Raw genomic sequence first — 17,620 nt, forward strand, 5'->3', positions numbered from 1 at the left:
AACCTATGCCCTTGTTTAAACCCACAAAAAACATGAATTCATCCAACAAAACAATATGCCCCAACTCCAAGCCTTCTTTGCAGTCTTCACTTAGTACTTTTTAAGCTTAAAGAGCTTTTGCACCTGGTGAATTTAGCAGACCTAAAGATTACTTGATCATGCCTATTAACAGTGTCTGTCTGTCTGTAAAGTCAAGTTTTTAATTTTAAACACTTAAAGTACTAGTCATCTGAGGCCACGAACAAAAAAAAATTACGAAAAAGACAAAAGAAGCAAAGATAAAAAATAATTATTCAAGTAAGTTGTACAATTAAATCTTCAATGCATCTTTGAGAAATTATATGATGCATGAGTCAAGAGATCATAATGATTCGCACTTTCATAGTGAATTAACTAGCCAATGTAATGTGTCAACTGAAGTATCAATCCTGGTATATTCAGAATACCTGATCAATATTAGATATAGCTACTAGCTATAGATTGTATGCACAAAATACAGTGTGAGACTTTCCATCATTATAACTAATTAGGAACTTTAAGTATACTTTAGTAAACAAATGTCCCAATTTAGGTCGAAGAAGTATTACTTTAGTAATACTTCAAGTACACTAAAAGTACATTGTTCGGTATACTTTCTAATCTTATACTTAAGGATTCTTAATAGAATTTACTTCAAGTATACTACTTTTTGCTTTATTTTTAATAGGGAAACATCAGACAGGGAAATGTGACTGTGGGGAAGATGGGACAGTGGAACGTGTTATTTTGAGTTGTAGGAAATATTTGATTCAGAAAAAAAAGTTAATTAGGAAACTTAGTAATATGAAATGAAAGTTGACATCGTTGATTTACTGCAAAAGGAATCAGGAGGCAGAGGATATCAGGTTATATTTGAGTTTTTGAAACAGATTAAATTGCATAACAGGATATAGTTTTTTGTTTTTGTTTTGTTTTTTTGCCATGTGGGCCACACTCCTTACAAGTTGGTGGCGGTAATGCTCACCTAACTTTTTTGCCAACCGCCATAAAAATTTCAACAAGAAGAAGAAGAATACCACTCCGGTACAGATGGCGGCAGAAGAGAGCAATGCTTCCTATGAGCTACCAACTCATAGGAAGAAGAAGAGCGCGGATGTTTGGTAATGTTTACACTGCGAGCTGAGGACACAGCAGGTGAGTAACTAACTCTGTTAGGCATTTTTAAATAATATATTTTAACAAAATAGACTTCTATAATGGCATTAAATCTAATGAGCATCTGGTATGTTTATTTACCGTTTGGATCACCTTTAAGGGATCTACTTTATCCTTTCATACCTGGTTAGTTTTTTTTAGTATCTGCGTAATAAAAATACATGACGATCATTGATGTTACATCTCAATATAAAAACCAAGGTTGAATAGTGTTTATTAAACATTTTTTACCCCCTGATTATATTTTTGCTGCTCAACAAAGCTGAAAATTTTCAGAACTCAAAGAAAAGACGTCACTCTCATGTGAGCTGTTTTTAATGACCTTATTAAAGAAAGCAGAACAGCTCTGATCCAAAGGTTTTAGGCCTAATTTTGGCTATAATTCTACTGAGAGGGTCCAATGTTTTCAATTTCACATCAGATGGTAAATGATTCAATGGAAAATCCCACTATATTATTAAGAATAACTAATTAATTCATTCAATTAGTTAAGTCATCATGTATCATATGGCTGCCAGCGTGGCCATATCGGCAGTATACAAGACTCCACTCACAATAAACATTACACCACAAACAAAGGACAAGCTAAGGACAGAAAACTCTGTTTCCAAATAGTTTGTGACAAATGTTGTTAAAAGTATTATTATTAAATAGTCATCCTAACATGTTTCATGCAACCGAAACATTTTTTTTTTCTGTTTTACCTTTTAAAAATATTTTCTAATCATTAAAGAAAGGACTATGAATGAAAAATGAAATTCATCCTAAATACATTTGAGTTCAGAAAACATGTTTTTTTTTCCTTTTTTTTTACAAGTCTCTTTAAATCTGCCCACTTCAACCATCAGAGGAAAAGTATGGCTCTTATGGAGGACACTCATTTTTCCACTTCTAGGAATATTAAATCAGCCAACTGCAAAGTATGTCTTTGTAATTGATCCAGTATTTTATAGCTGCATCCTGACATGGATGTGATCGACCTGTGGCTCTGCTTAGATGTTATTAGATCATCAAACTTTACAGTGGACCTAACTTGGATACTGTTCCTCTGCACTTGTCTTACATATTCTGGTGTTTATTCCACATGAAATAAGCATTTATTGTCATCATTAATAAGCATTTGGCCACAGTAAGGATTCGGACCCTAGAAGTCCAGGTCCAGGGTATATCTGGTGGCTCTTTGAGGCTCTGACTCCAGCTTCTGTCCACTCACTCCTTTTGTGTATCTTAATGATCAGCTCTGACTGCTAATGCTGAGGGTTATCCATGTTGCTGTAAACCTTTTCCTTCTTCTAGACATTTCATTAGCTGCCTCGTCTGGAAGGTGCCGTTGACTCTATTGTGGAAAACTCAACAGTCTTCTCCATGAATGTGTCGGCCATTACAGAACATTTCATCGTCTGTCAGACTTGAACTATGTCAGAGAAAGAGTTTCTGATTTTTAGGGCTGCAACTAACGATTATTTTCCAAATCGATTCATCTGTTGATTATTTTTTTGATTAATCGATGAATAGCAAAAGGTTCCTGTAAAAAGATTTTATGCTAAATGAAACCAGGTGAAACTAAAACTTTTCCACCTGAGGAGTTCTAGATAGAGCATATTGACAAACAGAAAATATTTTTATCAGATGTTTAAATTGAGTTTTTTTTTTTACAATTTTGGTATCATTTCTGCTCAAAGTTCTCTGTCAGCTAAAGGCACATTTTAGAGTCTCTATATGCCAGTTAATGATTACAAATTTTCATTAGCTGAAAGACCAAATGGTTATTATAACTGGAAAGGGATAAGTGGAGTTAAACTACAAAAAATAATAAACAAAATCCTAATAATAATTGTTCAATAATTCATCTTTATGTACATGTTTGAAGTTTTGTGTTTCACCAGCAGTTAAACATTTAAGATATGGTAAATATTCAAACATATGGTTTCGACCAGTCTTCATAATAAAAGTATTATTTTTTCCTTTTTCTTTAGAAACCCTTCATGATTTGGTGGAAAATAGAGTAGCTCTGTGCAACCATGGAGGCTGTTGGTGACTTTCTGAATGTCCTCAACATTGAGGTCAGCAGAACAACGGTGACCGTCACCCTTTTCATCATTTTTCTGGGTCTCCTCTACTGGTAAGTACCTTCCAGTATAATCCCATGCTAAAAGAAACAACATCCTTTACAAATTATCAAGCCTTTTTCGTATGCATCTTATTTTCTTAGGGGACGTACTTAATTTATTACACTAACTTTTTATTTTGGTATCAAACTAATAGTCATGTAATGCGGTGGTGTGTGTGTTTATCTTCTGGTCTACAAAATCACACACACAAAAGAGCGCAACTGAATAAAAACAAGGAACTAATACAGAAACTGAAGGTTTATATTTAATATACATGCATTCCTAATTTTAAAAAGCCTCCTGTCACCCTTTTAGGTATTCAACCTATCCATTTTCAGTCCTCTCCCGGTGTGGAATCAAACACCCAAAGCCAGTGCCTTTCTTTGGCAACATATTCTACTTCCGTGAGGTAAGATTCCCTTTACCAACCAAATGAATGAAAATATATGCAGTGATATTGCTGAATGTATTCCTTATGATAATTGCTCTTGTAACTATAGATATGTTTTTCTGCTTTTGGTTCTTAGCAAACATTGCTAAATAAAAAATCTATATTTCTTAAAAAAAAAAAAAATTATTGAAAAATTGCTTCTATCCAGCATCTAATTACTTCACATCATCTTTTTCATCCAGAATCTTTAATGCTGCATTAAACAACATCTAATTCAAGCACAGAAAGACTTAATGCTTGCTGCTGCTGCAGTTTTTTAGGGATTTATTTGTATGCGTGATTTGGAAGGTTACTGATAAAAAGATAAATTTGCGACATGTTCTGAAGCTCTCAATAATGAGCAGTTTTTATCTGTTTTGTATGCAGATCATATGTAGACTAGTGGTGCGTTTCCATACTGCTACGCTGTCAGTTTGTCTCCAATGTCGAATCAAGGTTAAACTCTGCTGACATGAGTCTGATGCTGTCCCTATCATCCTTTCAGGGTTTTTTCAGACCTCTCACTGAACTTATTAAAACACACGGTAGAGTATGTGGGTAAGGGATACCTCTTATTTTTCTCTCTCAGTGTTACAGAAAATATAAATCTGGGTGTAAACAGTTTTTACCTAGCTTCATTTAGCTGTAAGCTCACTCTTATTGTGTAATTGTTGCGTTCCAGGTATTACTTGGGCCGCCGGCCTGTGGTGGTGGTAGCAGATCCTGACATGCTCAGATCAGTGATGGTCAGGGATTTCAGCAGCTTCCCAAACAGAATGGTAAGAATGAAACGACATTTGTAACATGTGACTTAAAATACGCTAGATTCTGCTCTAGAATAATGATAACACTGCTTTGTGGGTGCGGTTTCTCTGCAGCAATTCAAGTTTGCCACAAAACCCATGACTGACTGTCTGCTCATGCTGAGGAACGAACAGTGGAAGAGGGTCCGGAGCATCCTGACCCCATCCTTCAGCGCTGCCAAGATGAAAGAAGTGAGATAATAAATAACTTTAATGTGCTCACCATATGATTTTTAAAAATAATAGACCTATACATAAAGTACTGAATATCTTTGATACAGAATCAAGGATCTTTATTATCATTATAAAACCAGCGGCGGCTTGTGGAGTTTTCTCCGGGGGGGCTATAAATAAAAAATAGACGTATACCAAAAACCAATCAAACGTATAGTAAGTTATCACACCAGTATATTTATATGAATGCCAACAACAAAAAAACATTATGAAAACACTTTTATAAAAAAAAAAACATAATTTCATGCATAGGTTTAGTTTTTTTTAACATAAATGTTGCCCTTTTAAGGGGTATGTGAATGCAACTCTGTGTTTTGTACGGTCCAATTTGGGGCACAGACCTACAAAAAACAATTTACCAGTTTAATAATGGAGAAGCTATTGGTCAGCTTTATAACTAATATATAAAAACTATTTTCTGAGAATGTGTTTATTTATGAGCAACTATGCAAATTAAATGTCTAGAAAAATTACCCTGTATTATATTACTTTCCATGTGAATCCCAAATTGTTCATTCGTCTCTGCCTTTTTTAAAAAGTGCTTTAAATAAGTCCTAACTGTCTTTATCCATGCTGGCTCAGATCCTGACAGAATAAATCTTCATGCTGCTAGCCAAGCCTTCTTGCTAGACCAGATCCTGGAAAAGGAAATTTCTTGCACCATTTCTCTCTCCAATGCATCTCCAACGCCCGCGAGTGGACCTGTCAATCACCCACAAAACGTCATAGCGCAGCTCTCCTGAGCTCTTCTATACCGTTGTATTGCAGAGGAGTTACTGCGCATGTGCAACTTTTAACGAGAGTCAATGGGCAAAGGTTTTTGCGCCCTAGGGGGGAAATACGTCACCAATCCGAAGAAAAATTAAATGATGCTATACTAGTCATTAAACATTATATATGTATGTTACACATCTAAAAATATATATAGAGAGATATATTTCGAAATATTCCACATTTTAATTTAAAATTAAATTATAAATAAAAAATAATTACAAAAAGTTGACACAAAAAGCAGGCAATTAATGGATACCAAACTTCTTACTACTGTTCTGGGTGCTAATAACATTTTGAAGGAGCTTCAGCAGCACTACCATTATCACGAATATCTTATAGTCCCCCGACTGAAGAGATATTAGAATCTCTGCTTAAATGTCAGCCAAACCATTTGCATAGGGACAGATAAAACCTTTCAATAAACCAGACATTATCCTCCACATATCTGATTCAATAATCATTTAAAAAAACTATTTCCATTAATTTCAGACGGAAGTATTCACATACTTGTATTAAATTAAACTGCACTTACAATATCCACCACTGTTTGGCGCTATTTCCCTTCTAACTCTGAGCATGGAGCAGCCGGCTTGCTTGGACTCGCAATAAATCACGGAATATCCAAGACTGCGTAGGATACCACGGACCTGTCTTTCAAGATGGGCGAAATGAAGGATACATGTGGGGCCGCATAACGAGAAGTCTTCCAATTGGAACAGGCCTCGGCACTACGCTATGATGTCACGGCCGATTAAATCTGGCTTTCAGAGGACGCGGCCACTGAATTTGAACTCAGCAACCGTCATACAGCCCAGCACATGCTTCCCTCTACAGCACCCTAAATAAGCTGCGCTTTTTTGTTGGTTTCAGGACAGATTTGTTGGGATGGATTTTTATTAATTATAATAAAAAACATAACATAAATCCTGCATTGTGCCTTGGTCTCATATAAAAATCAGTTTGATCATCTGAAACTTTATGGTATTTTAATGTACCGTCCTCCAGATGTGGCTGGCCTGTTCTTTTCCTGAATTTAGTGAGTGTCTCATCCATTGTCTGGTCCTGGGTAACTGCATCACTGAAGTTTTATTCAGATTCTACTCTGTCCTGCTTCTTCAGTTACTGCCACAACATAATTTATTTTATTTTATTTATTTTCTTGTACTGTAGATGGTTCCACTGATCAACACAGCTGCTGAGGCACTGATGAGGAACCTGCAAGTCCATGCTGACTCAGGGGAAGCGTTTGACATCCACAGGTAAACCAAAGTGATTGCTACTCATACCTTTTCTCTTTTCCTATCAGGTTCCAGTTCATTTGTTCCTATTGTTTTCTATTGGTAGGTGTTTTGGCTGTTTTACCATGGATGTTATAGCCAGCGTTGCATTCGGCACTCAGGTGGACTCACAGAACAACCCAGATGATCCATTTGTCCACCACGCTCAGATGTTCTTCTCCTTTTCTTTCTTCAGGCCTATCATGTTAGTTTTCAGTAAGTCGTGTAACTTGATCTAATGCAGGAGATTTGAGGTGGAAATGAAAATCACTAGACTTTGCAGAATACTTTTTTTTTACCAAATGAAGAGCTTAAACTGGATTTCCTGATTGAACACAACTTGTCATGACCCTTATATGTCAGCCATGGTTACACATTATCATAGTTACCGATAATTAACATAAACATATACACATTAATAATAGTGCTCATATTTATCTATTGATTCTCGTATCTAAATTGACAAAAGCAAAAAAAAAAAAAAAAAAAAAAAAAGAACTATCAGTCAGAAGCTTCATAGGAATGGATAAATTACTGCTTTTTGCTACTTGGCTTTGGTTGGTTTAAACATTAGCAATCCTCAAACTTTTTTTTTATCTGCAATGTTTGCATTTTATGCTAAATAAGCAATGCTTCTCTTTTTTTGCACAGTGGCTTTTCCCCACATCTTTGCTCCCATTGCCAGATTCCTCCCAAACAAAAGGCGCGACCAGATGAACGGGTTCTTCACCAGCATCATCCAGAAAATCATAAAGCAGAGAGAAGAACAGCCTCCCAGTCAGGTGGAAGTCACTTTTTAATTCCTTTTTTAGTTTCATTCAGTTTTATTATGTAAAAAATCTTCTTTAAGGAACCTTTTATATCCAATTATTAATTGATTAACCTAAAAATAATTGAAAAAATGAATCGATTAACAAATTAATTGTTAGTTGCAGACCTAGTTTTTACGTCACATTACACCATTCGTTCCCAAATTGGGGTGTGTATGCCCTGGGAGGGGCACAGTGTAATTGCAGGGGTAATTAAAAAAACAAACAAAAGGCAATTGATTGTAATGTTAAATTTTGTTACACAGTAAAATAAAACAGGTACAGTTTAGAAAATTACACTTTAAAAAGGGAAGTTTTGAGATTTAAAGGGGATTTTAGATTATTTTATTGAAATATGTATTTCTGCATCTGAGTGTGGAGCGAACATTTATTTTAAATTAAACCAAGAAAGGTTTCAATTTTAAATGGATTTTAAATGGAAGAACGCATCTGCAATTTCTCAGCACAGAATAAGAAAACTTTCAGTATTGATAAAAAAAAGAGCTTAAAAGTGGCTCATGCATTAATATTCTGTCCCTTTTGTTCTGAAACCCTTAATTTAAACTCAGTGCTACAAATTAAGCTGTTCTGTCTCTTGCCTCAGAGGTTTGTTAGGGAACATTAGAGAGCTACCAGCATCATGAAGACTCAGGCAGGAAGTTCTGGTCCTTTAAAGCAGGCTGGGGTTCTGGAATTTAATTCAGTTTATTTATATATCGCCAATTCACAACACATGTCATCTCAAGGCACTTTACATAAGGTATCTTCCTTTTTTCCCCTTTGTGATCCATGGTCCGAGACACACCGGTGCTAAGTTTGCACTGCGCCACGCTGAAACGTTTGTTGCAGACAGTCGGACAGGAAAAACATTGGTCAGAGAGGTGGGGGAATCTGTTGACAAAAAAAAGCTCTAAGCATTTTAGTTATCTGAACTTTATGAAAGAATTGTAGTAAAATCATTTTTAAAAGGAATACAAAAAGGTTCAGGTTGGTCAGATACTGGTTAGTTAAACCCTGGCCTGCATGCAGATACCAGTGATGGAACACTGACACTGAACATGAGCATGGTGGTGGCAGCATTATGTTGTGGAAGTTCTTTTCATTAGGTGCAACAGGACAAAACAGGTTAGCATTAGCTTGTTAGCTCGCAGCAAGTAAGAAGTAAGAGAAAGATAAGAGTTCATCAGCTCTTTGTTTCAGCTCTGCAAGAGTTGAGCCCAGTCTCTTCATTGGTTCAGCAGCTTTAATGTGACAAATAAATGTCAAAAAGTGAGAATTTAGGACATTTGCTCTCCGTTGTGTCGTGCTTGTTAGCTAATATCCTCCTGTGAACCCCCTTTTATACCAAAACGCTGCCAATACGATCTTACACAGTAGCTGTAAGTTAGAAACATGACCAGCAGTAGGGATGGAACGGTTTATGAAAACCGTCCGAACCGTTCGGTTCGACTGTCTCGGTTCGATTCGCATGTGTTGCGTTCGGTTCATGCGCTGCTCCTTTTTCTCATAGGCGAAGCGTTTACACTCCAGAGCAGAAGGTGGCGGTACTGCGACCAAAGGCAACCACCAGTAGTAAACAAGAAGAAGAAGCGAAGCAGCATAGCAGGAAAAAAATCAGTTGTTGTTGAGAATTGTGTCGGACTGGCTAGTGGGAAAGAACAGGAGTTGGAAGACGCGCCAGCAGCACTTTATAGGTCTGCTGTATGGGACCACTTTGCATTTAGAGTGACCTACGATGACGGTGGAAAGAAAGTTTTGGATAAAAACAGTCTGCAAGCATTGTGCAACATGTTTTGTTTATGCTAACAGCAACATGACCAACATGTCAGGCTAACAATCAACATATACCGAACCGAACCAAAAACCGTGATCACGAAACCGTGAACCAAACCGTGGATTTTGTGAACCGTTCCACCCCTAATCAGCAGTCGTCTGGAACACGTCAGATACGCAGATATGCATTGGAGATGAGTTCTTACGTTACGCATAAGTTATGCGCAACTTATTCATACGTTTGGATAAGCTAGACACCAAGACTTATGAGTAACTTACACTTAACGTATGTCAATGATCAGATAAGGTACAAGTAACTTATGGCCAACGTATGGCATATGCTGGCATGCGTCAGGAGAATGCTCAAAATTTCTCACCATACTTGCCGTATGTCGACGTGTGCCTGCGGGCTTCAGCGTGCTTCACGGTGCTCTTACAGTACCTCGAACAATATTGACCCATAACTTATCCAACATATGCTAGAGTTTTCGCCAGATTTTTTGTACGTCAGGCATACGCTGGCCAAAACGTCAAGGTGTGACAGTGGCTTTATAAGCTTTGTGGTTCAAGTAGCGGCTCATTTTTGGAAAATAGGTAAGCATACTGGCATAAAATCATAAAGAATGTATGTGCTTCTAACATGACGTTGTAGCAGGATAAGTTCAAGTGGTGTTAGATCACTGTAAGTGTCTAAAAAAGTGTTCCTCCACTTTCTGAGAGGTTGAATGTCCATTTCTTGCTTGTAGAGGCGTAGGGACTTCCTCCAGCTGATGTTGGACGCTCGGTCCGGCAAAGAGGCCGTCTCTTTGGAACATTTCGATACAGCAAACCACTCTGACGAGTTGGATCACAGGACCCAGTCATCCGCACCGGATGGGGAAAATGGATCTCCTCCCCAACCGGAGTCACCTGTGAAGCGTCCACAAAGAAAAATGATGAGTGAGGATGAGGTAGTCGGCCAAGCCTTCGTCTTCCTTCTGGCCGGGTATGAGACCAGCAGCAACACGTTAGCCTTCACCTGCTACCTGCTTGCCCTCAACCCTGAATGTCAGTGCAAAGTTCAGGAGGAGGTGGACGATTTCTTCACCAGACATGTGAGTTTGTCGGGTTTTTTTCAGGTCGTTTCTCTTGTTTTCGTGGCGTCTCCTTGTTTAAACGAAGTGGACCTCTTTTCAGGATTCTCCAGATTATTCAAATGTGCAGGAATTGAAGTATTTGGACATGGTTGTTTGTGAAGCACTGCGGCTTTACCCCCCTGGCTTCAGGTAAAGGAATATAACTGTCAGTAGATTTATAATTTTCCTGCTTTTTCGTTTTTTCTGTTTACAAAGCAGTTTTGTTGATTTATGAACCTAAAGGATATTTTCTCTCGTCAAGGTTTGCTCGAGAAATAGACCATGACTGCGTGGTGAACGGGCAGTTTCTCCCCAAAGGAGCCACGTTGGAGATCCCAGCAGGATTCCTGCACTATGACCCAGATCACTGGCCCGAGCCAGACAAGTTCATCCCTGAGAGGTCTTTCAACTCTCTAAATATGTTCATGTTTTTTTTGTTTTTCTGTTTTTTTCAAAAATGAACCTCCTCTTCCGTCTGGCTCCTTCCAGGTTTACACCAGAGGCTAAGGCGAGTCGGCATCCATTTGTGTACCTGCCGTTTGGGGCTGGACCACGTAACTGTGTGGGAATGAGGCTGGCCCAGTTGGAAATCCGAATGGCTTTGGTCCATTTGTTCCACAAGTTCAGCATCGAGGCCTGTTCTGAGACCAAGGTGGGTTAGCTCAGAATCCTCTTGGTTTCTTTGTCGCCACCACATTTAAAAAGTAGAAGCATGAATTTCTTTCTGCATTTAGGCAAAGCGAAGGTATGAATTATAAATGAAATATTTTCAGCTCTTAATGACTAAAGTTCAGAGTCAGTTTATTTGTTACCCAAAGCTATAAGCCTTATTTTGCTGACTATAGCACTAAACGACCTTAAAAAAAGAAGCTCATTTGCATTATTTTTTACCTGTTTTTAATTCTCAGATACTTTTAAAATCAATTAGATATTTGGGTATCTGCTGATACCACATTTTTCCAAGGTAAATATCTCACACTCAAGGGTTCATAGAATGTATTCAAACCCCTTGGGACATTTTCACAGTTTGTACAATTACAACCACAAATCTGTGTTTTTTGGCTTACATAAGAATGACCTTTAGAAGTTGGGGGGAATGTGTTCAAATCATTATTTTTAAGGTCTTGATGAGAAGAAGAACAGACCATAGTTTGATAAAAGCATTTGCATAAAAGAAGCAATCAGGGTTTCTGTGCATCATGGGCTCAGCTCTGAATCAATACCTTATGACCTCTGACCCCTCTGAAGATGCTCTGCTGTTTTAGAGTGGTTTCTTGTGGGCGGAGTTTGTAATTATTTGGATTTTTTTTCCGGAAGGAAAGGCTGCCCCAGTATTGGTTTAACCCAATATGTCCAGCACTGTGAAAGGATTTGGTCAACTGATGAACACAAGAGGGTGTCCCCTAACTGGCCTCGCTTGACCTTAAACAAAACCTCTCTTGGTTTTCACAATTTTATTCTGGCCCTCCTTAATATTGCTGTTGGTCTATCCTCTCTCCATAATCAGATACGGTTCTCCCAGCCCTGCTGGGTTCCTTAGTTTTCATTTTCTTGGTTGCTCATTCCTCGGTATGGAGCACACTACACTTTTTTTTGTTTTTATTTGCCTTACTTGATTATGGTTGAAAGAAATATGTGAACAATTAAGGAAGTATTGATATTCCTACAAAGCTCTGTGCATGCATCTGTAAATGCATCTCCTTCCCATTTTCGTTTCAGGTTCCTCTCGACCTGAAATCCTCCAGCACCCTGGGACCCAAAGACGGCATATATGTGAAAATCACAAAAAGAAGCAGCGGACATGGACTTAAACACTCTGCATCAAATGATTAGAAACCCACCTGCAATTCTGAGGGTTAACAGCAGTAGTAGTCCCTGCTTCACTGGGAGCAGGGGAACTTAATGCTGTATTTCTGCAGTCTGAGATCATACCTCTTGATTTACACTGTTACTTGTAGTTTGCAAATCCTAATTGTTTTGCTCTTAATGTGAACTGATTCAAATACTGTGTTGTTGTTCGACATGAAGATGGGTTTGCGACCTAAGTTCAGATGGATTCAGATGGATATACATTTGATAGTTCCTGCTTTAGAAATAAGGGTTGCTGCACAAAACTGGTTGCAGAATTAAAATGATATGGAAAAATCAAAGTAGCATCTTTTAAAGGTGCCTTCCAGATTATTTGTATTATAAGGAATAATTCTTTAAAGGCCTCTTGGTTCTGAACAGGATCTACTGGATGACTGCGAAACCTACTAAGTGGCTCACATTAACTCCTAAGCTAACTACCAGCTCTTCCTAACCTTTAAGTAAACCAATTATTCCAGCAATGCATGATTTTTTTTTAATCTAGAAGAAAACATTTAACACTTTTTAATCTCCTGTTTTATTTTTTTGAAAGATTGTTATTCATATTGCATAAATATAGCCACAGCAGCTAGCTGTTACTACCCCTAAAAAATGTTATTATAAAGGACCATTATGAGGAGTTACTGGTTTCATTTAAGTTTTGTTTATATGCATAGGATGTAGGACATATTTTAAAGCTAATTTAACATGGTTATTTTGACAACCTCTGGGTTAAGTCCTTATTTTATTTAAGGGAAAAATTTGCACAATAAGAGAAATTTACTTTGAATTAATCAAAATGTTAATTGCTGTGTTAATTGCAAATGTTAAAATGCAGTGAATGTAGCACTTGAATAACTTTGTAAATAAAAAGATTATCAAGTGACCAGATCTCATTCGGTTTTGTTGTTTTTTTTACATCGCACATTCTACATCTGTACATTGGATCCATATTTCATCTTAGACTTAAGATTTAGAAAAACTTTGTCATTTGGTATACTCAGAGTGTATACTAAAAGAAAACAGTGTAATGAAAATTACAATTTATAAAGTGCAACAGTGATCAACAATGTAAACCGTGCAGGACAAAAGGAAACCAGGTCAAAAGTAATAGTGCAAAAAGGCAGTCATACGGAAAGGTTCAGAGCAGAGCAAAATAAAAATGGGGAAAAACAAAGAACCGGGGTCCAATTAAAAGGAATTAAAAAAAAAAAAAAAATCAGCCACGTTGGTAGTGAAAATATGATGTTGCAAGTGTGATGCAGAGTCCAGTTTAAAGTTCTGCAGTTCAACAGTCTGATAACAGTGGGGAAAAGCTGTTGCAGAACCTATTTATTCACCATTTTTATTTTTACTATGACATATTAGGAGTTTACCCAGACATCTGTCAAGCATGATTTCGCTCTTTGCACGTCCATAAATATTTTTGTCACATACTTTTCAGATTTCACTCTGTTGTTTCTGTTTTAATCTGATCCTTTCAGGGCTATAGGGGATGCTAGAGTTTTTTTTGCAGGGTATACACGGTATAATTTCCATTCACAGAGCAACAGAGAGATGGACAGCACCTACTGAGTTGGAGAGAAGTTTACTTACCGTAACTTTATCATGGCTTGTTCTCATGTGCAGTCTTTAAAAAAAACTAGGTCTGAATGATCACTTTTATTTTTTCCAATCATTGTTTTGCTCTTAATGTGAACCGATTCAAATACTGTGTTATTGTTCGACATGAAGACGGGTTTGCGACCCAAGTTCAGATGGATATACATTTGATAGTTCCTGCTTTAGAAATAAGGGTTGCTGCACAAAACTGATTGCAGAAATAAAATGATATGGAAAAATCAAAAAGGCATCTTTTGAAGGTGCCTTTCAGATTATTTGCATTATAATGAATAATTTTTTAAAGGCCTCTTGGTTCTGAACAGGATCTACTGGATGACTGCGAAACCTACTAAGTGGCTCACATTAACTGATAAGCTAACTACCAGCTCTTCNGCTGTATTTCTGCAGTCTGAGATCATACCTCTTGATTTACAAAGGAACACGTAGATTGCAAACAATAATTGTTTTGCTCTTAATGTGAACCGATTTAAATACTGTGTTGTTGTTCGACATGAAGACGGGTTTGCGACCCAAGTTCAGATGGATATACATTTGATAGTTCCTGCTTTAGAAATAAGGGTTGCTGCACAAAACTGATTGCAGAAATAAAATGATATGGAAAAATCAAAAAAGCATCTTTTAAAGGTGCCTTCCAGATTATTTGCATTATAAGGAAAAATTCTTTAAAGGCCTCTTGGTTCTGAACAGGATCTACTGGATGACTGCGAAACCTACTAAGTGGCTCACATTAACTGATAAGCTAACTACCAGCTCTTCCTAACTCCCAAAAATTATTAGAATTTAACATGAATTTAAAGTCAATTTCAGAAACATGTATACATAAAATATTAGATTATGGCTCCTTTAGAGACAAGTTTTATCTGTTCTTACTTTAAGTAGATTTTAGGTTAGACATGCAGTTCTAAACAGAAAATCATTGCACTCATTTTATCTGATCCACAAAGGGTCTAATAATTGAATAAATATTTCCTAGCAAGTTCCTGAGAAAACACAATTTTGTGGCCATGGTTCTGGCCTAACTCTTGCTGGACTTTGACCACTCTTCTTATCAGGATTTGTGGAGTTAATTTTGTTTCTGTTTGTTTTCTGGCTTGGACTCGGTTCCTAGGCATAGATTAAAACGGGCTAAAAAAATTCAGGATGGTGTTCATTCCAGAAATTAAAGTAAATTAAAATCTGATCTTTTTGTATTCTAAAAGGGTGTTTGAAGTCATCCTGTTCAAACCCCCCCCCCCCAAAAAAGAAAACAATTCAAAAATCAAGTTTCTGATTGTTCTTTGTGAATTTGAAGAATTGGAAAGCAGTCCTCTAAATTGTGCATTGCACCACTACCACAAGCAGCGAGAGTCCCACAGAAGTAGCTACCACCCCCATCTGGCGGGGGGTATCCGGTTGTTTCCCTCCAAGCTTTCATGAGGTATACAGGCCATGGTAGGATTCAGGCAGTACTTGTGTCAGTGGTTCCTCTCTGGTTCCTGACCATTTTAACTAAGTGTTTTTCTTTGTGGACTCAGATGGGTTTTTCAGGTTTATTCAATTATTGAATGAATCCAACCTTCATAAAATCATGTAAGCTTTTGGTTGAAGCTAAACTGTGCCAGAGAACTAATCTCTTTGAAATAATTTCTAACCCTCCTTATAAGAAGAGCAGTGTGAATGTCCTTCCAGGAATGTTGCCACAGTGGCTTGAAAGTGTCCTGTATATCTGAAACCTGATAAAAGTTACTTATTGTCCAAATACTGATGTGTTTGTTTTTACAGGGCTGTAAAAAAAAATTTCCCTCCTTACAGACCTTTTTTCTGTTGTTGTCCCTCTTGATTTTAATGTCAGATATGAATAAGTTGACTAAATACAAAAATCTGTTTTCAAATCCAGATTTCTTGATGAGAAAACAACCTCAACCAACCTGGCCAGATGTGAATAATGATTGTTGTGTTATGGTGTTATGAAGATGAACGTCACTAACCAGTTTAACCTGTTTACTGTATTTTAAAGCAGAGGAATTTTATACCAGTGTTTATACCAGTAATTCTTTGTCCCCATGCATAGTCCCTGAAATAAGTGATCAGGTAGGGTTCACAGCCTTATTGTGGGTGAAGTTTTGGTTGATCAAAATTCTGGTGGGATTTGAACCAGATGCCTGTGAGTTAACCCTCCAAACCATAAATCTCTCTATGTTATTACCTATTCTCATTAAACATTTAGGATTATTTGTTTTATTTCACTTGGATATCAAGGGATGTCAAAATCTGGAGCTGTTATTGGTTTAACAAGGATTTGAATTCCAAAGGTCCTACTCTCTTTTTAAGACTCTTTACTTTCAGTTTTTGACTTTAAAAGTATTGCTTTTAGGATTTAAACTCATTTGACACATTTACCAGTAATAGATTTGTTCACTAAGTTGCTGGGTAATTTTTTATTTTATATATTTAAGAGTCTCTATAAATTCTTAAACAGACTGACACCAATATCATTGTGGACTTACATGAACATGTACCACCTGGTGGCGTCAGATTATCACAGACTGTTTTAGCCCTGAGAAACTTCACAGTTCCTAAAGACAATTTTTTCACCCCTTTGATCTCCAGCATTGCACACATTTTTATTTTATTTAGGTGGCACCCATGTCTTAGTAGATCTGTAGTTGGGCCATCCTCTCTCCATGTAAAGGTGATGGATTGAACAGAACTGAAATATTGTTTTGGAACCCAACCCTTAAACCTTTCCAGGAAGTTTTCCCTGGTCTGAGCCTGATTTTTATTATGCATGTTTCTACTCCTACAAATGTGCAGTCCTGAAAGAACTACTGTATTTTGTTTAGATTGTAATACAGATAAGACTCTACTTTGATAGGCAACTTTTAAAGACAGTTGACTGCATTTGATTTTATTTTAGGCATCAGGCTCAAGGGGGCTGTATGGAAATTCTTGCCTTATTCATGAATGATGTTTCTGAACACTCTGTCCTTTCTTCTCTTTCTGAAATGATGAAATACTTTGTGTTGTTCATTTTCATAAAACGAAAATGAAAGCTCAGTGGTAATGCAGTGCTAAAATTCCAGGGATATGAACCCTTCTGCGAAACCCTTTAACTAGATTCAATTTTTTACCATTTCTGTCGCATAACCAGCACTTCATTTCACACAGCCGCTTGAATCTGTTGCAGGGTTTTCTCCACATGGTGTCACTGCAGGCATAAACGTCACACCAAGGCCATCTAAAACTGTAGGTCTATTTTTTATCCATTTTACAAGATGCCCCATTCCTTTGTGGGTCCCCTCAGTCGTGGGAAGATTCACATTTTATTTCACACTGCTTGGTTTATGAGCCAGCTTATAAAAAATACATGTTCTTGACCTCAGTATTGATGTGTTGGAGTGCGCTGGACATGCTGCAGGCAGACCAAGATGGTACAGTTGTTCAGAATGCGGCACAGAAGTTTTGTGGAGTAGCATTAAAAGTGAAGCATTAGTAATGGGAAGACAAATGTTCACGAAAGAGATGGTAAAATTCATCTTATGATGCCAATAAAGCTCCTCGAATTGGATTGAGCGAGTGAAAATGAGAGGGGGGTGGTGGTGGAAGACAATGGATGACAGATGGTAGATAGCAGACCGAAATATAGGAAG

General features: G+C 37.3%; 1 protein-coding gene across 1 annotated transcript; it reads left to right on the forward strand.

The window, feature by feature from the left end:
• Window positions 1–1,065: 1,065 nt before the first annotated feature.
• Window positions 1,066–12,895, forward strand: tbxas1 (thromboxane A synthase 1). The gene is made up of 14 exons (XM_015398687.1): window positions 1,066–1,173; window positions 3,171–3,316; window positions 3,621–3,714; window positions 4,241–4,293; window positions 4,418–4,514; window positions 4,614–4,730; window positions 6,717–6,805; window positions 6,891–7,039; window positions 7,475–7,605; window positions 10,152–10,499; window positions 10,582–10,670; window positions 10,783–10,920; window positions 11,010–11,172; window positions 12,240–12,895. Exons 2-14 carry the CDS (start codon window positions 3,216–3,218, stop codon window positions 12,351–12,353), a joined length of 1,683 nt encoding a protein of 560 aa, XP_015254173.1. The 5' UTR covers window positions 1,066–1,173; window positions 3,171–3,215; the 3' UTR covers window positions 12,354–12,895.
• The last annotated feature ends 4,725 nt before the right edge of the window (window positions 12,896–17,620 follow it).

This window comes from Cyprinodon variegatus, unplaced genomic scaffold, assembly GCF_000732505.1.
Source record: "Cyprinodon variegatus isolate N-32 unplaced genomic scaffold, C_variegatus-1.0 Scaffold952, whole genome shotgun sequence".
In the NCBI taxonomy this organism is placed as follows: Eukaryota; Metazoa; Chordata; class Actinopteri; order Cyprinodontiformes; family Cyprinodontidae; genus Cyprinodon; species Cyprinodon variegatus.